The following is a 21,598-nucleotide window of genomic DNA, read 5'->3' as shown; positions in this document are numbered from 1 at the left end:
AGAGAGACAATTTGTACGCTAGCTGAATGCAATACAATTTCAAGAATAAGAAGACACTCTTACGCATACACATTAAAACATTACACTCAACATTTTCACGCCATAACCATACCAAAACATTAAACATTAGAAACATGATTTGTCCCAATAATGTCATAATTCTGTCGACAGCGTCGTGCCACCGCCACTCCCACTCCCAACAGCCATTCTAGAAGCCAAAGCAAGGATCTCAGGGGATCTCTCCCAGTTTCCTGCCTTCCTTCCCCAACTCGAATGCATTCCACCCCGACCTCCATCACCCTCCTTTACTGTACTTATCTCAGGCGACATTTCACCTAATCCACTACTCTTGTAGTTTAAGCCGCCATTGTCGCTAAATTGGCCTTCGTGTTGATCTAAAACCGATCCAATATCCCCCCACACTCCCTTTCTTCCCATCTCAATGTCGTCCACAGCTTTCCCCATGTTAGGACTATTAAAACCGCCAGTCACAGATCGCACTGGCAAGGCAACTTCTCTGGGCACCTTGGCTCTAAAATTATTCCTCGATGGAGGTATGGAATTACATAATGTCTCTTTGAAGTTCACAAGTAATCCTTTGTTATAGGGATTGGCACGGCGGTCATATCTATATCTAAAATTCTCGTAAGTAGTCTGCAAAAGAAGAAGCATAGAAGGGCAAAAGGAAAGTAATTAAAGCCTGCTCGAAAATAGCAAGTTTTGAGCAAAATATACAGTCCCTCCTCACATGATTTGTGCAAATCAGATAGAGATGGAATGTCATAAGACCACCAACAAACCAAACCGCAATAAATGTGTAGATAATAAGAGCCATGGAGGCAGGGGTTTTGATCATTGCTCGCCATATAGATATCTCATAATGATTCATGATCCTTTTGATGTAAACCCAGCAGAAACCGAAAACATACACACAAAGTAGGGTGGTAGTAAAGACAAACATGAAGAAGAACCGGTAGTTTCTCTGCAAAAAAAAAAAGATTGTAAAATTCAGAATATATACGTGCTGGAGTTGTCCAAGTTACTGTGATGGGATATGAACATTGTTAACTTCACACAAAGCTTAGCATAATGAAAGAACTACTTGCACGAACTTTCTAGCTTAGTGTTCTTAGTTCAGCAGATACAGGTAAATTATCGCATAAAGAAAATTTTGATGCAATTCAGGAGCCAAACTCAAGTTGGATATGAACAAATCGGGTAAGACTTGTCCAAAACAAAAATGAAAGCAGAACCCATACATAAATAATGTTAAAAAAGGATATTCATAGATAAGATTCATAGTAGTCTCCATAAGGATAAACTATTGATTTATGACCATCATCAAAAAACATATTGCAAATCATTAAGTGAAGTCAAGTTGGTTATGCCCCCAAGCATTTCAAAAAGGCAAAAGTATTTGTGTTTTAAGTAGTGTGCATATCTTACCAGTCCTATGCACTGTCCAACCCAAGGGCAGTGGTGGTCAAATCGTTCGACACAATTATTGCATATTGAACAGTGGGAGCAACGGGGAGGTCTATACAGCATGCATGTGTCGCAATACTTAATTTTCACCGTCATGCCATTTACTTCTACTTCTTTAACACGAGGCAAGCGTAGTTGTGGGGTTTGAGTGCCTCCAGTGTTATCATCACAAGCTTCAGGCTCGGGCGGATGGGCATTTCTAGGAATTATACCTGGATCTCTTCCAGAGGTTAGCAGGAGGAGCATTAAATCCTGAAAATCAAACAGAGTGTTGAGACTTTGGCATAAAAAGCTTAATAGAAGAAGTAAATCACCATGATAAATCATCAACCAATATTAATCCAATTAGAACATTTCCTACGTTGTAGTTCTACATAAGTATTAAAAACATTCTATCCGGGTGGTTTTCAAACTATTTTTATACTTTATACTATAGTATTCCAGCAGTATGATTCCAATAAATAGTATAATTGTAATGGATGGAGTCCTACTCACAGTGACCTGATTGAATTGGGAGAAGCCATATGTATTATTGCATAGACAATCTATTGGAGAACCGGGTAATGAATTAACAGTATGAAATTTTCATACCAGCAGAGTATTCACTGTTCATGTAAAACAGTGCAAAAGAAATGTACTCCATTATATACCACTTCCTATATTAGGACACTAGCTAGATGTAATCAAGAGGAAGAACTACTAATGTGGCTAATGCATTATCTGATATTTTCTAATACGTCGATTATCAAAGTTAAACTGCAGTGGTTTTAAAGAACTTGGGAACAAAGTACAAATATACACAGTATCGGCTAACGGTATCAAACTTTACTGTTCACAAGCGCTCATCTGAACCGAATGCGTTTTGGCCAACAACAAAAAACAATGTTTGTGTACCCAAATAAGGAATTAACTTTGACCATGTCGATCCTATATAAGAAATAATCCTAATGATACATATTTTCTAAGATAGAAAATCTCAGAGATGGTAGCAATCTTTGCAGGCTTATTTACTTGGGGTGGGTGAAAGAGAGAGAGAGGGCATACACATGATGTCAAAACAATGGCGATTGCCATAATATATCCTCCCCAGTTAGCATAAGAATCATTCATCAGCTTGTGAGCGACAAATACACAAAAAACAGAGACGGGAGCTACGATAAGGAATATAGTGAGAGCCAGTGATCTTACATCCGGCCCAAAAATAAGCCTTCCTTGAAGGAAGAATTTCTGTAACAAAAAAAAAGTGATAATTAAGCCTTCAACAAAGACAAAGTATCGCTGCAGAATAAAAAAAGTCACAAGGTATCATATCACACAGTCATGAGTCATAGTCATCAACTGTATATGTTCATGTTTTAGCAAGTTAATTAAGTTCCAGAACTGAAAGTTAAGTGCGAATAAAATCACAAATGACGGGGCTAAAGAGAATGAAGTTGCAAAGATAATATATATGGCATCTGATTCTCAAATTTCTAGTAAATGGCCTTACACTGTGAGCTACAAAATGCTTGATGGAGCTTAAACCCTGAAAGCAAAACTACCATAACATCTAAATAAAAGTTCACAAATCCAAAAACACGATTACTGATCAATACAACCAAGCCATTTCACATCTTAGACTTGCTGCAGTTAGATAATATAGCAGCATATCAATTCATCTATGAGCTAGAGCAGTTAACACCTAAATCAAACTCTCCCTAATTGCCAATCCCCTCATTATCACTATAGCTACTAGGTCTACTATATCTTCCTCAAAAAACCACAGAAATTATCCTAAATAACCAAACAAACACCATATTAATCAGCAAAAGCTGCTCAATTTAACAATCCCTTCATCCCTATTTTATAGCTTCCTCTTCTCCCCAATGGCACAGAAATCACTCAGAGCTCAAATCAGCATAAACAAAGTAGATTAAAGCGAACAATCCCATAACAAACGAAAAAAATTTCATGAAAAAGAAAATAATTAAAACTCACATTACTGCCTTTCCAAGCCTGATATATCCGGACCTCGTCCGACCCGGTTTCGGATCCGCCTACCTTGTCGGACCCCTTTGGGGGAGGAACCACATACATTTTGTAGCGCAGTTTCCTGCCTTGTTTTCAAAATTCCCACTCTCAAGTTGAAATATTTAGCATAAATCCTAGCCCCCAAAACAAAATTGTCAACAATAATTATCACCAGAAACAGTTGTGAACACTAAACTGAGCAGCAATCCCAGCAAAGTCGGAGTCCCGGCGAGACTGGAAAGGCCGTGTTTGGGGAAATGGGAATTGATATTTCCTGTTTCTTTACTCCACTTGGAGTGTTTTGCCGCTTTTCCCTTTTCTTTTCCTCGGCCCTTTTTGCGTGTGCAAAGCTTTACAGGAACCCGAGCTGACGTGGCGCTTGCTGATTGGGAGAGTGGGGCCCATGGGAACTAGTGTATTATCATTTCTACCAAAGTCCATCGCTATTCTCACAAAAAATAATCGAAAAAGGTCGTTTGCACTTGATTTGATGTTTGAGGAATGAATTTCTTGATTTATAGAGCATCAAAATCATTGCATCCAAGTTAGAGAGTTTATATCTACTCCTAACACTGACTTTGGATGGAATTTTTAAATTTTGTTTGAAATTTAAGTGTTTTTCCCTTTCAACTACCATCTGTAATACTACATTGTTTACTTTATTTATCATAATTCTTGCCCTTAATGAAGATTACTACTACTAGTAATAAATATAGATCGTTTCCTCTCATACTGTATAAGTGAGCTGTGAGCAAGAGAGAAGGAAGGAAAAATATACGGTGGGAGACAAAATGGAAGGTTGAGTAAGTAAATTCTTTTAACCAAAATAATTGGAGATAAAAAAAATTGTTGTCACTTTTGAGATGGATGAAAAAAATTAGTACTGCTTCCTCTATTTTAAAGTAAATACTATACTTATATATGCGTTTATTCTGAATTATTAAAAAGGCTACATATAGATTTTTTTTATATATGATTTCATAAATGATACTACTACTAAAAAGATTGAGAAATTATGTTTTTAAGATATAGAATATCATGACTACTAAAGCTTTCATGGTAGTAGAGTTATTTTGTCATTTTAGAAGGTTTACTCTCTTTCTTTATTCTCTCACTTAACACAAATACCTTCTTCATTTCTTACTATATTCTTGTTTTATTTATCTCACTTAACACAAATTTTATTAAATCATGTGCTAAAAAAATGTCTCCATTACCATGGACAGTAGTACAAAAAAAAAATCTCATATAATCAAGAGATTGACCAAAAATTAGGAACTGATCTAATTCCTTAATTGTAGCTTACCATATGTGACGCGCCTACTAAAGGCCATGCAAACTTGTTTCATGAATCAATTCAATACATAGAAACATAAATATCGATCATTTTATTATGGCATCAGAGTAGGAAAACATCAGGCTCAGAAAAAATTCATCATAGCCTTCCCAATTACCAATCTCGACCAAAAAGCATAGATCAAACAAGTAAACCAAATTCTTACAAAAAAGATGTCGGATGATACAAAACCAAATAATGAGTCCTCGAGCAGATTGAGGACACACAAAATGTCACCGTGACATTCAAACTTAACGGGAAGAATTACCAGTTATGGTCACGGGTCGTAAAAATTGAAATTGGGAGTAGGGGGTCTACTCACATATCACATGAAATCTAGCCACACCGAAACCGGGAAGCAAGGGAAAAGACAGATTTGATAGTCTTCCCTTGGATCGTAGATGATATCGAAACCGACATTATAGGTCATACACGAGGTACGAATCTCATGAACAACGACCATAACAGGTAGTTCCTCCCTTTAAGTTTGAATGTCACTATGACATTTTTGCTTTGTCTTCAATCCGTTTGAGGACTCAGTATTTGTTTTTGTACTCTGTGACATCTTTTCTTTAGGAATTTGGTTTTCATAGTTTGATTTGTGCTTTTGGCCGAGAATTGGTATATGGGTAGGCTACAAAGAATTTTTTCTAAGCCTAATATTTTTCACGCTCTGATACCATGGTAAAAGGATTGAGAAATATGTTTCTCTATATTTAATTGAGAAATACTCCATGTTTCTGTATATTGAATTGATTCATGAAGCTGGTTTACACGGCCTTTAATAGGCGAGATATGGATCAAATATTAGTTAGCTACAATCAAGGAGTACATAGTAGCTTAGATCAATTCTTAATTAATGTCTGGTCAATCTCTTAATTGTAGGTGATTTCTTGTCAACAATAACTAAAAGACCGTTACAAAAATATGGAAGGAGTACTGTCGAACCTTTTTATACCATCTATTATAATCGTATAGTACATATTGACAATTGATTAGATATATATACACATTTATTATGATACACTCATTAATCATTTCTTTGATCTCACATTAATTTAACTTTTCTCCTACTGTTGATGGGAATTTAATTATACTTGCATGGGAGTTTAACCGTAGCATCAAATAATAATGTTCTATTTAGACTTTTCAAAATCAATTATTTTAATTATGTTAGCCTAAATTTATACGTAATTTCGGAAGTTTTTAGTTATAGTCCGAATATGGAAAAATTGTTTGCTTATAACTGGTAAAGGTCTAGTTTTTTGGCATTTTTTTTGTTGTTATAAGATAAAATTTGTTTGAATGATGTGATGCACATGAACTTTTAATGGTCATGTCAATACGAAAATTCTGATAATCGGTGATAAATAATTGTGGAGTTATGACCATTGTCGTTTTTTCCTTTTTTTTCGGTAGAATTATCAGCATTACTCAACCAAATTATTTTTTTTTCTCTCTCTTTCCGTTAAATTATCAGCATTATTCAACCAAAGTATTGAGTATTACTTTAAAATATTAACTATTGGGTAAACATAAATCAAAGCTGCGTGAGAGAGAAGGAGAGAGAGACGATTTGTAAGCTAGCTTAATGCAATACAATTTCAAGAATAAGAAGACACTCTTACAATATAGCATAAACATTCTTTCCTACAGAATGTACCTCCTCAGAAAGCCAAGTTGATTACACCAGCAAACAAACACGACTACACCTTAACACATTACACTCAACATTTTCACACCATAACCATACCAAAACATTAGAAAAATGATTTTTCCCAATAATGTCATAGTTTGGGCTCTGTCGACAGCGTCGTGCCACCACCACTCCCACTCCCACTCCCAACAGTCCGGTTCGACTCTGCCATTCTAGAAGCCAAAGCAAGGATCTCAGGGGATCTCTCCCAGTTTCCACCCTTCCTTCCCCAACTCGAATGCATTCCACCCCGACCTCCATCACCCTCCTTTACTGTACTTATCTCAGGCGACATTTCACCCAATCCACCACTTTTGTAGTTTAAGCCGTCATTGTCGCTAAATTGCCCTTCATGCTGATCTAAAACCGATCCAATATCCCCCCATACTCCCTTCCTTCCCATCTCAATGTCGTCCACAGCTTTCCCCATGTTAGGACTACTAAAACCACCAGTCACAGATAGAACCGGTAAGGCAGCTTCTCTGGGCACCTTGGCTCTAAATTTATTCCTTGATGGAGGAATGGAACCACATAATGTCTCTTTAAAGTTCAGCAGTAATCCTTTGTTATAGGGATTGGCACGGCGATCATATCTATATCTAAAATTCTCATAAGTAGTCTGCAAAAGAAGAAGCATAGAAGGGCAAAGAGAAAGTAATTAAAGCCTGCTAGAAAATAGCAAGTTTTGAGCAAAATGTACAGGCCCCCCTCACCTGATTTGTGCAAATCAAATAAAGATGGAATGTCGTAAGACCACCAACAAACCAAACCGCAATAAATGTGTAGATAATAAGAGCCATGGAGGCAGGGGTTTTGATCATTGCTCGCCATATAGATATCTCGTAATGATTCATGATCCTTTTGATGTAAACCCAGCAGAAACCGAAAACATATACACAAAGTAGGGTGGTAGTGAAGACAAACGTGAAAAAGAACCGGTAGTTTCTCTGCAAAAAAAAAAAGATTGTAAAATTCAGAATATATACGCGCTGGAGATGTCAAAGTCGAACCAATTTGTTACTGTGATGGGATATGAATATTGTTAATTTCACACAGTGCTTAGCATAATGAAAGAATTAGGCCAATGTCAGTGTTCTTAATTCAGCAGATACAGGTTAATTATTGCATAATTTTTTTTGATGCAATACGGGAGCCAAATTCAAGTTGGATATGAACAAATCGAGTAAGACTTGTGTAAAACAAAAATGAAAGCAGAACCCATACATAAATAATGTTAAAAAAAGGATACTCATAGAGATGATTCATAGTAGTCTCCATAAGGATAAACTATTGATTTATGACCATCATCAAAAAACATATTGCAAATCATTAAGTGAAGTCAAGTTGGTTAGGCCCCCAAGCAATTCAAAAGGCAAAAGTATTTGTGTTTAAGTGGTGTGCATATCTTACCAGTCCTATGCACTGTCCAACCCAAGGGCAGTGGTGGTCAAATCGTTCGACACAATTATTGCATATTGAACAGTGGGAGCAACGGGGAGGCCTATACAGCATGCATGTGTCGCAATACTTAATTTTCACCGTCATGCCATTTACTTCTACTTCTTTAACACGAGGCAAGCGTAGTTGTGGGGTTTGAGTGCCTCCAGTGTTATCATCACAAGCTTCAGGCTCGGGCGGATGGGCATTTCTAGGAATTATACCTGGATCTCTTCCAGAGGTTAGCAGGAGGAGCATTAAATCCTGAAAATTAAACAGAGTGTTGAGACTTTTGGCATAAAAAGCTTAATTGAAGAAGTAAATCACCATGATAAATCATCAACCAATATTAATCCAATTAGAACGTTTCATACGTTGTAGTTCTACATGAGTATTAAAAATTCTATCCAGGTGGTTTTCAGACTATTTTATACAGTACTTTATACTATAGTATTCCAGTAATATGATTCCAATAAATAGTAGAATTGTTATGGACGGAGTCCTACTCACAGCGACCTGGTTGAATTGGGAGAAGCCGTAGGTATTATTGCAGGCCAATCGATTGGAGAACCGGGTACTCAATTAACATTACGAACTTTTCATACCGGCGGAGTATTCACTGTTCATGTAACACAGTGCAAAAGAAATGTACTCCATTAAATACCACTTCCTATATTAGGAAATAGCTAGATGTGAAAAAGCAGTTTGCCAAATTCAAAGTGCAATCAAGAAGAAGACCTACAAATGTGGCTAACTCAATATTTGATTATCAGAGTTAAACCGCAGCGGTTTTTAAGAACGTGGGAAGAAAGAAAGAATACGCAACAATATCATCTAACAGTATCAAACCCTACTGTTCACAAGTGCTTTGGATCGAATGTCTTCAGACCAACAACAAAAACAATGTTTCTGTGCCCAGATAAGGAATTAACTTTGTCCATGGATCATCCAATATAGTAGTAAGAAATAATCCTAATGGCTAATGATACATATTTTCTTCGATAAAAAATCTCAGAGATGGTGGTGATAATGGAAAATTACTTCCATTATTCTTCCATCATGATTATATAAATTCAAAATACCAAGATGGTAGCCATCTGTGCAGGCATAATTACTGGGGGATGGGTGAGAGAGAGAGAGAGAGGGCATACACATGATGTCAAAACAATGGCGACTGACATAATATATCCTCCCCAGTTATCATAAGAATCATTCATCAGCTTGTGAGCGACAAATATACAAAAAACAGAGACGGGAGCTACGATCAGGAATATAGTGAGAGCCAGTGATCTTACATCCGGCCCAAAAATAAACCTTCCTTGAAGGAAGAATTTCTGCAACAAAAAAAAGTGATAATTAAGCATTCAACAATAACAAAGCATCAGTTCAGAATAAAAAGTCACAAGGCATGGTATCACACAGTCATGAGTCATAATCATCAACTATATATGTTTATGTTTTAGCAAGTTAATTAAGTTCCAGAACTGAAATGTAAGGTGCAAAGAAAATCACAAATGACGGGTGGAATGAAGTTGCCAAGATAATATATATGGCATCTGATTCTCAAATTTCTAGTAAATGGCCTTACTGTGAACTACAAAATGCTGAATGGAGCTTAAATCCTGAAAGCAAAACTACCATAACATCTAAATGAAAGTTCACAAATCCGAAAACACGATTACTGATCTATACAACCAAGTCATTTCACATCTTAGACCTGCTGCAATTAGAAAATATAGCAGCATATCAATTCATCTGTGAGCCAGAGCAGTTAACTCTCCCTAACTGCTAATCCCCTTATTATCAATATAGCTACTAGATCTAGTATATCTTCTTCAAGAAAACACAAAAATTATCCTAAATAAACAAACAAACACCATATTAATCAGCAAAAACTGCTCAATTTAACAATCCCTTTGATGGGGTACGAACTAAACAAGCCCAACAGCAGTGACGGCCCATCAGCCCAAAGCCCAAGGAAGAGTATGAGTTCGGCATTACCAAAGAGTTCGGAGGAGTTCGGCATTACCAAAGAGTTCGGCCTCAGCCTACAGCTCGGTAAAAGCCAACCAATCAAGCTCTGCTCTCAGGTCGGCATCAAGCTCTACTCTCAGATCGGCAACCAAAGCAGTTCGGTCTCAGTATTCGACCGAACAAGGAGTTAGTGGACCCATGCAGGATTTCCACAACTTCCAACACACCCACTACCACGTGGCGTCAACTCAGGCCACGATCTTAGGCCATGACCTACACGACCTCCACGACCTAGAGTGATGATGTAAGCCACGATCTTAGTTCAATGTATAAATAGAACTTAGATCTGATAGAAAATAGTTAGAATCTCTCTAGAGAAATAATCATATAGCAAGTCTGTGTTGTAAGCTGTAATTCGCAGATCAAGCAATACAAACCTGCCCCCATTTCTCCCCGTGGACGTAGATTTACCTCAGTAAATCGAACCACGTAAAATTCTCTGTGTCGTAATTTATTTTTACGAGCATTTATCATCATCAAAAATTCGCGGAATCATCACTGGCGCCGTCTGTGGGAAGCAGAGAACAAAATTTGTGATAAAGCGAATTTTTGATCCATTTTTTCCACCCAAAAAATGCATACCAGATCGCAGAGTACCCGTATTCCTGCCCGTGAGAACCAGGAGGAAGCCAATCCATCCCATAGGTCGGGAAAACAGCCTAGGGATAAATCCACCACCAGTTCTCATGGTGGAGGAACAAGCCGCTCCAAAAGCCGTCACACCGAGTCTTCCCAGCAGCCCGATTTGAACGAGGCTGTCAAGCTGTTTTTGGCGGAAAAGCAGGAGGAATTCTTAACCTTCCTGCAAAAAAGCCAAAAGCAGCCGGGGACAAAAACGGCGGATTCTCCCTCTCCCTCCATACGAGACAGTCACTACCGCAGTAGTGTCATGTCTTCCAGAAGAAAGAATCCTCGGTACCGGAATCACAGGAGAACTCCATCTCCTCCATACCGAAGAAATGTCGGGTTCGCCATGTACGGAGCATTGAGGACTCCGTTCTCGGACGATATTACCCGAACTCCCCTTCCACAGAACTACCGAACTCCGTCGATAACCTATGACGGACTCGTGGATCCTCATGACTTCCTGGGACGCTATCAGTATAATATGGCGAACCAAGGTCTCAATGAGGTCCATATGTGCAAGCTGTTCCCCGAGCTGCTCATCGGGAACGCCAGAAGGTGGTTCGACAGCCTTCCTCAAGGCAGCATTAGATCCTACCGAGATCTGATGGATGCTTTCCACAGGAGGTTCTTTCAGAAAGCGGAAGCCCGAAATACTTCGGCTCAGCTGCTTTCTATACGTCAAGGTCGCGACGAAAAGATCAGCGACTTCCTGACGAGATTCCATAAGGAATGCCTACAGGTAGATAATCTCAATGATCTACTTGTCATTTCGGCATTCCAAAATGGAATCCTGCCCGGAGCTCTCTACAGAAAGCTCGTGGAGTGCGGTCCGCAAACAGCTCAAGAGATGTGGGACCTTGCGGACAAGTTTTCTCGTGCCGATGAGGCAGACCGTCGAAAACGGTCTTTAGACAGCTCATCTAGAGAAGACAAAAAGAAGCCCGGTCATAGCGATCAGAGGCATCCTCGCCGAACACCTTCTCCACTAAAGGAGAGATAGCGGTCATCCGAGGTGATCGAAAAAGAGCAAGTGTGTTCGCAGATTGCGCTTAAAAGTGCCGAGCAATCAGTTCAGCACCATCAAGCATAGCAATCACAGCAGCCGGAATCAGAGGCCGGCGAAATGACCGAAGTCACACCGGAGCCGAACTCGATGGTGTACGGCACTGAAGCCGTGATTCCGGTTGAGATCGGCATATCCAGTCCCCGAACTCAATTTCTCCTCAGAAATGAATGGTGACGGACTAAGAGCCGAACTACATCTGGCCGAAGAAAGAAGAGAATTGGCCTGCATAAAAGCAGCCAAGTACAAGGAGCAAGTAGCCCGGTATTATAACCAAAGGGTGAAAAAGCTGCAATTTCAAGTGGGAGATCTCATCTTGAGAAACAACGAAGTAAGCCGAGCAGAAAAGCTGGGCGAACTCGAACCCACATGGGAAGTTCCATATCGGGTGTCAGAAGTCCTCGGCAAAGGGTCTTACAAATTGACTCACGTGTCAAGAGCACAAGTACCCCGAACATGGTACGTTTCCAACCTCAAAAAGTTCCATTTGTAAGAGACAGTCCGGTCAATGTGCTTTCTTTGGTTTGCTTGGTTTTTGTTCGTCTCTATGTGCTTTTTATTTGTCTATATGCCTTGTCTGTCTATGTGCGTGTCGTCTCTTACAAATGTTACTGAGGTATCTTGTTCTTCGAAGGCTGATCCCCTTCTTAGAACATATACAAGCTAAACGATTGTGAGTCAAAGCTTCTACAGAAGATACAAGACCACAATTCAGCTTAAACAAGCGGTTCGTCCGAAACGAGCTGCAACAAGCCCACGATTGTGTGTCAAAGCTTCTAAAGAGGATACAAGACCACAATTCAGCTTAAACAAGCAGTTCGTCCGAAACGAGCTGCAACAAGCCAACGATTGTGCGTCAAAGCTTCTAAAGAGGATACAAGACCACAATTCAGCTTAAACAAGCAGTTCGTCCGAAACGAGCTGCAACAAGCCAACGATTGTGCGTCAAAGCTTCTAAAGAGGATACAAGACCACAATTCAGCTTAAACAAGCAGTTCGTCTGAAACGAGCTGCAACAAGCCCACGATTGTGTGTCAAAGCTTCTAAAGAGGATACAAGACCACAATTCTGCTTAAGAATCAAGCACTTCGTCTGAAACGAACTGCAACAAAAGTCCGATTCTCGCGATAAAACTTGCCTGAATTAGGACAAGGGAAAGTCCAATCCACGCGATAAAACTCGCCGAATTAGGACGACCAAGTTCGGTCAAAGCAGTTTACCTCATAAGACCGAGGACGACCATGTCTAGTCAAAGAGGTTTACTGCATAAGACCACTTCGGTTAACTGGGAAAGTCCGATCCACGCGATAAAACTCGCCGAATTAGGACAAGGGAAAGTTCGATCCCGGCGACAAAAATCGCCAAATTAGAACACAGACCAAAGACGAGTCCGGTCAAAGATGTTTATTTCATCAGACCAAAGACGAGTCCGGTCAAAGATGTTTATTTCATCAGACCAAAGACGAGTCCGGTCAAAGATGTTTATTTCATCAGACCAAAGACGAGTCCGGTCAAAGATGTTTATTTCATCAGACCAAAGACGAGTCCGGTCAAAGATGTTTATTTCATCAGACCAAAGACGAGTCCGGTCAAAGATGTTTATTTCATCAGACCAAAGACAAGTCCGGTCAAAGAAGTTTACTTCATAAGACCGAGGACAAGTACGATGAAATTTTTTCGCTAAGCTGTAAATACACAGTGTTAGAAGCGAAAACAAAAACAAAATTTCATTTTCAAATCTTGTTCGGCACACAACTCCGCTACCCTACAAAATGGCGTTACGCTATTACAAAGGACTATTCTACTGTCCAGGGTTGCTGAAGTTAAGCCACCTATCTGCAAAATCCTCTGGAAGCCGATTTCGGTTGTTCCGAGCAGATGAAGAATAAGCAGGTCGACGAGATGCTATCCTCGACCCAACGCCTCTTCCCCGAGCTCGAGAAGTCCTAACACCTCGGCGATGAAGAGTCTCTGCAATAAGCATCTGCTGATCTTGCTCGCTCATAGTCACAACTCCTCGGCGAATTTCAGTCCGTCCCTGTCTTGACGATTCCGGTTGCTCCTGAGCCCGTTCTCGTCTTGACGTTTCCGGCTGTTCCGGAGTTCGTTGTTGGCTGGGAGTAGGATTTTGAACAAGGGAACCAGAGGTTTGATCTGGAGTGCGAGCATCTGTTGGCGCGATATGCCGAAGGAATCTTTCTATGGAGGGGCGCCGAGAAAGAACAATGTTGTACCGAGAAGCCCAGCGCCGCAATGATGTCACGACTTGTTGGCAAGCCGAGCTCTCCAGCGCATTGTTCCTCCGGAGTACATTATATTCCTCCCACAGTTCGTCAACTCGACTCTGAGCATCTGATATGGTCATTCCCCCGCGCACACGGATGTAATCCTCGTACGCAGTCCTCTCAGCAATGGTCGTATTCAGCTCGGCCTCCAGATCATTCTTATCGGACTCTAAGTCCTTATTATCGGCCTCCAGCTTCACTAAACGAGCCAGAAGCTCGTCATTCTTCGTCTGATCGGCTATAGCTCTTTTCTCAGCTTCGTCTAAAGCCGAAGAGTACAGCCGTTTCCAGTGAAGTATCTCCAGCTCCTTGAGAGTTAAGAATACAAAGCAGCTACGTCAGTTCGGCATTTCAGCTTACCGAGCAGGTAGTAAACCACAACAAGAGTAAGAGAGTACGAAAGGCTAAACGAAGACACAAGAGCAGAAAGAAGAATTTTTTCATTCATAAGAAAAAAAATTTTTCTATACAAGGAGGGCTTCAAGGCCATTTTACATAAAGGAAGAAACTAAACTAAGAGAAGGGAGACGAAATCATACTTCGCTAGCTTCGTCTCCGCCTTCTCGGTGAGGTTCAGCTTCCTTCTCCTTATCTGCTTCAGCTTCAGCCTCTGCCTCCTTGCTCTCCCCAGCCTGCTCGGCGCCACCGTAGCCGATCTGCTGCGCCTCCTGATCGGCTTCCTTCTCCGGATGCCCGGCTCGCTCGACTTCGGCCTCCCGCTCCAGCGGCTCGGCCTCACCCTCTCCGTTGTAAGTCGAAGCGGGTGAAACGGGTCCCACGGAGGCAAAGATAGCCTCCAGGTTCTCGTCCCGATCAGCTCGACAACTCCGGACTCGGTCTGCAGAAAGCAGGACCGAAGATGAAGCGAGCTCCTCAAGGAGCGGCAGATTCTGAAGCCGAGCTGCTATCTCTCGGCTGTACAGAGGCAGTACGACATCGGCCCCCTGCTCGCCCTTATCGGCAATTAGCCTTACCAGACTACCGACAAAAGCCGAGAACTGGCTACTCAAAAAGAGTTTCTCCGTGTAAACACGGAGAGCCTCCCCCTGGGCAACCACGGCGGCAGCATCACTCCGTTTCGTCTGCTCTCGCTGGATGACGAGCTGGTTTTTGGCAAACTGAGCTTCATCCTGGGCCGAAATCCTAGCAGCTCTGGCTTTCTCAAAGTTTGCCTCGGCCTGCTCGGCCCGGTGACAAGCAGCCGCCAATTTCCTCTGCATCTCAGCATAGTCGTTGGACGCTTTGGAGAGTTCGACGGCGACGAGCTTGGAGAGCATATCGTTCCTCTGAAAATGGACAAGGAAAAAAGTCAACAGAGGGCACCAAAAATACAGGACAGAAGCCAAGCCAAAGAATCAAGAAGACAATTCACCTCGGCGAAGTCCGTGGGCCATAAAAATGGCTCACAGATATGCTCCGAAGGAGGCGCCAAGACCACATCTTTCTCTGGCGCTCTCGGGGGCTTCTGGGTCCTCCCCTTCCTACTTGCCGAAGTCGACTCCGGCTTCTTTGGACCCGAAGAGGTCTTTTGCCTCTTCGGATTCTTCTCGGCATCAGGCGCCGAGCTGGTAGCCTTCTCTTTCTCCGGCTCCTCAAGCTCGGAGGACTTTCGGATAGCCTTATTCAGCATGAACACTGCCAAAAAGCAAGAAAACAAGGTTAGTTTTCTTCGTTAAAGCAGTAGAGCATAAAGATAAAGAGAAATCCTCACCCTCGGCCTCTTCGTCCGAAGACGAGATATTGAACACGAGGTCGCCCTTGACGAGCTCAGTTTCCGAATACTGTTTCCTAATCATAGGAATCTTATTGAGCTCGCCCTCGAGCTCGGCCAACGGTTCTAACCGAGGATGGGGAATCACGGACTTCGGCCTTCTCCAAGGAAAGCCCGGAGCCGAAGTCCTATTATAAAAAAAGAAACGGTTTTGCCATTTCGGCCACTTGGTTCGGCAGAAGGCCCTAAAAGGCTGTAAGGGGATCAAGTAGAACCAAGATCCCTTCCTTTTAAACTGGAAAAAATTAAGGATTGCCCTCAGAGACAGATCCTTATCTAGCCTACGCAGTTCGGCAGCAAAAGCCGATAAGTGCCTCCAAGAGTTCGGAGTCACCTGACCTAAAGGGAGTTGAAAAAAATCAAGAAGCTCTACAAAAGGTGGGGGAAGAGGAAAACGAAGCCCGCATTCTAAGCAGGCTTCGTAAACGGTGGCATAACCCTCCGGCGGGTCGTTAGCCCTATGATCATCGTCGGGAACCACCGCCTTCCCCCCAGGTAAAAAATATTTCTCGTGAAGGGATATCACAGTATCCTTACTCAAGATACTGTGAAAATACTCTACGGTCTTCTCCCCGGATTCTTTCCGGCTAGAAGACCCCTTATCCCCTTTCCTACCGCTACCCGACACCGAAGAAGAAGAAGAAGACATTTTTCTTACTTTTTGAAAGTGAAGAAAGTCTGAAGAAGCTCTTGAAAGCGGAAGAAAATTTCTCGAGAAAGAGAGAGTATAGAAGACGCAACAGCAAAGGTGTTCAAATGAGGAAGAAAGAGCATATTTATCAGATTCGGCGAAGATTTCAAAATCGTCGCACCGTTTCGAATCCCACCTTTTCAGGATTCAACGGCCGGATTTTACTGTCGCATTTAATGCAGTCACATGCAAGGCACGTCCCCTGACGTCAGCCTCCCCCGTACCTTTATCCAGAATGCCGAAGTGACTCGCTTCGCCGAAGTGATTCACTTCGTCTTTCGGGGGGGGGGTAGTGATGGGGTACGAACTAAACAAGCCCAACAGCAGTGACGGCCCATCAGCCCAAAGCCCAAGGAAGAGTATGAGTTCGGCATTACCAAAGAGTTCGGAGGAGTTCGGCATTACCAAAGAGTTCGGCCTCAGCCTACAGCTCGGTAAAAGCCAACCAATCAAGCTCTGCTCTCAGGTCGGCATCAAGCTCTACTCTCAGATCGGCAACCAAAGCAGTTCGGTCTCAGTATTCGACCGAACAAGGAGTTAGTGGACCCATGCAGGATTTCCACAACTTCCAACACACCCACTACCACGTGGCGTCAACTCAGGCCACGATCTTAGGCCATGACCTACACGACCTCCACGACCTAGAGTGATGATGTAAGCCACGATCTTAGTTCAATGTATAAATAGAACTTAGATCTGATAGAAAAGAGTTAGAATCTCTCTAGAGAAATAATCATATAGCAAGTCTGTGTTGTAAGCTGTAATTCGCAGATCAAGCAATACAAACCTGCCCCCATTTCTCCCCGTGGACGTAGATTTACCTCAGTAAATCGAACCACGTAAAATTCTCTGTGTCGTAATTTATTTTTACGAGCATTTATCATCATCAAAAATTCGCGGAATCATCACCCTTCATCCCTATTTTATAGCTTCCTCTTCTCCCCATTGGCACAAAAATCACTCAGAGCTCAAATCAGCATAAACAAAGTAGATTAAAGCGAACAATCCCATAACAAACAAAAAATTATTCACGAAAAAGAAAATAATTAAAACTCACATTACTGCCTTTCCAAGCCTGATAAATCCGGACCTCGTCCGACCCGGTTTCGGATCCGCCTACCTTGTCGGACCCCTTTGGGGGAGGAACCACATACATTTTGTAGCGCAGTTTCCTGCCTTGTTTTTGAAATTCCCACTCTCAAGTTCAAATATTTAACCAGCAAAGTCGGAGTCCCGGCGAGAATGGAAAGGCCGTGTTTGGGGAAATGGGAATTGAAATTTCCTGTTTCTTTACTCCACTCGGAGTGTTTTGCTGGGTGTGCAAAGCTTTACAGGAACACCGAGCTGACGCGGCGCTTGCTGATTGGGTCAAGTGGGGCCCCATGGGAAATAGCGTTGAATCATTAAGTCCCAAATCCACATCGTCATTCTCACAAAAAATAATCCCAAAAAGAGGAAAAAGTCGTTTGCACTTGATTTGATTAAATGTTTTTGAATTTGAGGAATAAATTTCATGATTTATAGAGCATCGAATTCATTGCATTCAAAGTAGAGACTTTATATCTACTTCCAACATTGACTTAGGATGGATTTTTAAAATTTTGTTTGAATTTAAGTGTTTTTCCCTTTGAACTACCATCTGTAATACCTACTATCATTACTTTAGGATAGATGTTTACTTTATTTACCATAACTCGCTCTTAATGATGATTACTTATACTAGTAATAAATATAGACGGACGTAGAAAAAAAATTGCCATATGGCTGAAGTATATGTATATATACATTTTTTCTCATTCTGGTTAAGAGTTCAATATTGAATTTTGAAAATTAAAAAAAAAATTGCAGTAGAGTAAAAGGAAAAAAAAAGAATTTGGATAAGGGCTTAAGCCCTACCCTTTATTCCTCTCATATGTAAGTGAGCAAGAGAGAATGAAGGACAAATATACGGCGGGAGACAAATTGGAAGGTTAAGTAAATAGTAGTACTCCGTAAATTCTTTAAGCCAAAAAAATTGGAGAAAAAAATTGTATAGTACTCCGTAAATTCTTTAAGCCAAAAAAATTGGAGAAAAAAATTGTAGTCAATTTTGAGATAGATGAAAAATATTACTACATCCTCTGCTTTAAAAAAATAAATACCATAAACTTATATATGCGTTTATTATGATGATTAAAAAGGTTACATATGAATTTTTATTTTATATGATTTCATAATTAATAGAGTGAACAACGCAAATGGTCCATAAATTATGCGTTTCGCACGCAAGCGGTCCCTGAACTTTAAAAATATCATGAGTAGTCCATGAACTAAAGTGTAATCACATTCATGGTACTTTTTCACCACTGGCGGATCCAGTGTAGGACAAGGGGTACAACTGTACCCCCAAAACTTGATATGTTAAGTATATATTGTAATGTTATTTCAAATGAAGCTAAGTAGTCCAGTGGTAGAGTGTTGCTCGTTCTCTTCAACAACAACCAGGGTTTAAATCTTGGCTATTGCATAATATTTTGGTTTTCTTGCATTTTATTTATTGTCCTTCTTGCATTTCATTTTCTGGTATTTTATTTAGATGGTAGTAAGTAATTTATTTATTGTCCTTCCTTGTTGCATTTCATTTTCTTGTATTTTATTTAGATGGTAGTAAGTATTAGTATTCCTTTTTTTTCTACTGCATTTAATTCATTAATCTACTTTCTGTTTGTGGAGTAGTTATTATATTGTTATTTATTTTGAAAATATTATTTTTATCTATATGCGACTTTGTAGTATTTATAGTTATGATAAAATTTCTTTTGTTTTGAAAGGAACTGAATTTTTCTTGAAGCATTATTATATTCCTATTTATATAGGATTACAAATAATTTATCAATTGTTTAGTGATTATATTTTTTTATTTTTTAGAAATAGTTTAACTTTATTCAAATAATTTATGTTCAAAAGATTTAGTATTTTTTTATTATGTAATTAGTATATTTATATCTATATAAATAATTTATAATTAATAAAAATATTCATATAAAAAATAATAAAATGGAAGAAAAGTGATCGATCAAAGTTTAAAGTTTCAATGTATATGTCGTACCCCCGAATTAAAAATCCTGGACCCGCCACTGCTTTTCACTATTCTTCGTAATTTTGGACAAAAAATGCCCCTTAAGAAATGGAGGATATTTTTGGACTTTCATTTTTAAGTACTAGATATGATATTTTCTCTATATCTTTATTGAGTACTGGATATGATATTTTCTTATAGTTTGAGTATCTGAAATGATATTTTTCACTTCACTTTTCAATCACTTTGTGTCATAGGAATTTTATGAAATTCCTCTTTCTTTTTCCTCTTTGTTTTTCTTTCTCTAAAATTTTTAGGAAAAAAATATTATGAAATTTTTAAATGTTTTAATTATAAATTAAAATTATAGATTTAATTATTAAAATAACTTGCAACTAAATTAAATAAATTTAATTATTAATAAACTTGTATCTAAATTATTAATTTTTATAATTAATATATTTAAGAATTTCATAGGAATTTTTATTCTAAATGATTGAATAAGTGAAATGAAAAATATGTACTCAAACTTTAAGAAAATATCATATTCAATACTCAATAGAGTGACAGAGAAAATATATTACACCTTAGTTCAAAAATTATCCACTATATTTTAAAAGTTTAGGTACCGTTTGCGTGCAAAATGCATTATTTAGAGACCATTTGCATAGTTCACTCTAATTAATAAAAGGATCGAGAAATTATGTTTTTAAGGAATTATAATTTCCTGACTACTAAAGCAGATCAGCTGCAAATTCTTCAAGTACTAAAGCAATCCATTTCTCAAAACAAATCAGCTAGCAGAGAGATTGACCGAGAATTAGAAATTGATCATCTTAACTACCATGTATAGGATATTCTAATTCCTTAATTGTAGCTTACCGTATGTGTCGTATATCTTACTAAAGGCCGTGTAAACTTTTTCATGAATCAATACAATACACGTAAACATAATTCTCGATTGTTTTATCATGGCATTAGAGCAGGAAAACATTAGGCTTAGAAAAAATTCATCATGGCCTTCCCACATACCAATTCTTAGGCTACAGAAAAGATGTCAGATGACACAAAACCAAATACTGAGTCCTCAAATAGATTAGGAAGAGCAAAAATGTCACAGTGGCATTCAAAATTAACGGGAAGAACTATCAGTTATGGTCACAGGTCATGAAATTTGCGATTGAGAATAGGGGGTCTACTCACATTTCACAGGAAATCCAACCCGACCGTAATCGGGAAGCAAGGGAAAAGACAAACTTGATAATCTTCTCATGGATTGTAGCTGCTATCGAAACCAACATTATAGGTCATACACGAGGTATGGATATCATGAGCCGCGACCATAACATGTACTTCTTCCCATTAAGTTTGAATGTGACAATGACATGACTCAATATTTGTTTTCGTGTCGTTTAGCATCTTCTCGTTAAGAATTTTGTTTTCTAGTTTGATCTATGTTTTTGGCCGTGAATTGGTATGTGGGTAGGCTAAGATGAACTTTTTCTAACTTCTAAGCGTAATGTCTTTATGCTCTGATGTCATGATAAAAGAATTGAGAATTATATCTTTGTATAATGAATTGATTCATGAAACAGGTTTACACAGCCTTTAATAGGCGAGATATACATTACATTATTAGTTATCTACAATTAAGGAATTAGAATATCATATATAAATCAATTCCTAATACTCGGTCAATCTCTTGATTGTAGGAGATTTCTTTTCAACAATAACTAAAGACAGTTACAAAAAAATTGAAGGAGTACTCTCAAAACTTTTTGTATCATCTATTTTACTCGTATAGTACTCTTTTTGACAAATTGGTAATTAATTAGATATATGTACACATTTATTATGATAATTAATAAGGTTAAAACTGCATAACTAGAGACAGTAATAATCGATACTTTCAAAATCATGGTGGCCATTAATTCATTATGTTTACTATATATCAATTTGGATAACTTTAGACAGTATCTTTTCTCCACATGCATGCTGCCTAATTGCCTTCGTTTATTACATTTAACTACGTAATGATGTATTGCATGAGATAATTGATCAACCCTATAAATTGAGTGTGTGATATATTAGACGAATCCATTACA

General features: G+C 39.4%; 2 protein-coding genes across 3 annotated transcripts; both read right to left on the bottom strand.

Annotated features, from left to right (window-relative positions):
* Window positions 1-23: 23 nt before the first annotated feature.
* Window positions 24-3,826, bottom strand: LOC121746485 (probable protein S-acyltransferase 7). 2 transcript variants are annotated; one of them, XM_042140340.1, is made up of 5 exons: window positions 3,463-3,826; window positions 2,674-2,712; window positions 1,447-1,737; window positions 749-982; window positions 24-654 (listed from the first exon to the last, which is right to left on the bottom strand). In XM_042140340.1, exons 1-5 carry the CDS (start codon window positions 3,559-3,561, stop codon window positions 154-156), a joined length of 1,164 nt encoding a protein of 387 aa, XP_041996274.1. In that variant the 5' UTR covers window positions 3,562-3,826; the 3' UTR covers window positions 24-153. The 2 variants fall into 2 exon arrangements, with proteins under 2 accessions (XP_041996274.1, XP_041996273.1); XM_042140339.1 differs by having other exon boundaries at window positions 2,530-2,712; window positions 3,463-3,825.
* Window positions 3,827-6,398: 2,572 nt separating this feature from the next.
* Window positions 6,399-17,862, bottom strand: LOC121747229 (probable protein S-acyltransferase 7). Its single transcript, XM_042141231.1, has 5 exons — window positions 17,493-17,862; window positions 9,116-9,298; window positions 7,938-8,228; window positions 7,241-7,474; window positions 6,399-7,146 (listed from the first exon to the last, which is right to left on the bottom strand). The coding sequence occupies exons 1-5, from the start codon at window positions 17,589-17,591 to the stop codon at window positions 6,619-6,621; spliced, it is 1,335 nt and encodes a 444-aa protein (XP_041997165.1). The 5' UTR covers window positions 17,592-17,862; the 3' UTR covers window positions 6,399-6,618.
* Window positions 17,863-21,598: the final 3,736 nt, after the last annotated feature.

This window comes from Salvia splendens, chromosome 9, assembly GCF_004379255.2.
Source record: "Salvia splendens isolate huo1 chromosome 9, SspV2, whole genome shotgun sequence".
NCBI lineage: Eukaryota > Viridiplantae > Streptophyta > Magnoliopsida > Lamiales > Lamiaceae > Salvia > Salvia splendens.
Note: the sequence above shows the minus strand (reverse complement) of the source record. Positions and strands in the feature narration are given on the sequence as shown.

What these genes read in the sequence shown, in the direction of transcription:
- LOC121746485 (XM_042140339.1), bottom strand. Translation starts at nt 3,561, where the DNA reads ATGTATGTGGTTCCTCCCCCAAAGGGGTCCGACAAGGTAGGCGGATCC. An exon ending in AGGCTTGGAAAGGCAGTAAT is followed by an intron (nt 2,713 to 3,462) that starts GTGAGTTTTAAT and finishes TTTTTGTTACAG; the next exon opens with AAATTCTTCCTTCAAGGAAG. An exon ending in CCATTGTTTTGACATCATGT is followed by an intron (nt 1,738 to 2,529) that starts GTATGCCCTCTC and finishes TTTGATTTTCAG; the next exon opens with GATTTAATGCTCCTCCTGCT.
- LOC121747229 (XM_042141231.1), bottom strand. Translation starts at nt 17,591, where the DNA reads ATGTATGTGGTTCCTCCCCCAAAGGGGTCCGACAAGGTAGGCGGATCC. An exon ending in AGGCTTGGAAAGGCAGTAAT is followed by an intron (nt 9,299 to 17,492) that starts GTGAGTTTTAAT and finishes TTTTTGTTGCAG; the next exon opens with AAATTCTTCCTTCAAGGAAG. An exon ending in ATTTGATTTGCACAAATCAG is followed by an intron (nt 7,147 to 7,240) that starts GTGAGGGGGGCC and finishes CTTCTTTTGCAG; the next exon opens with ACTACTTATGAGAATTTTAG.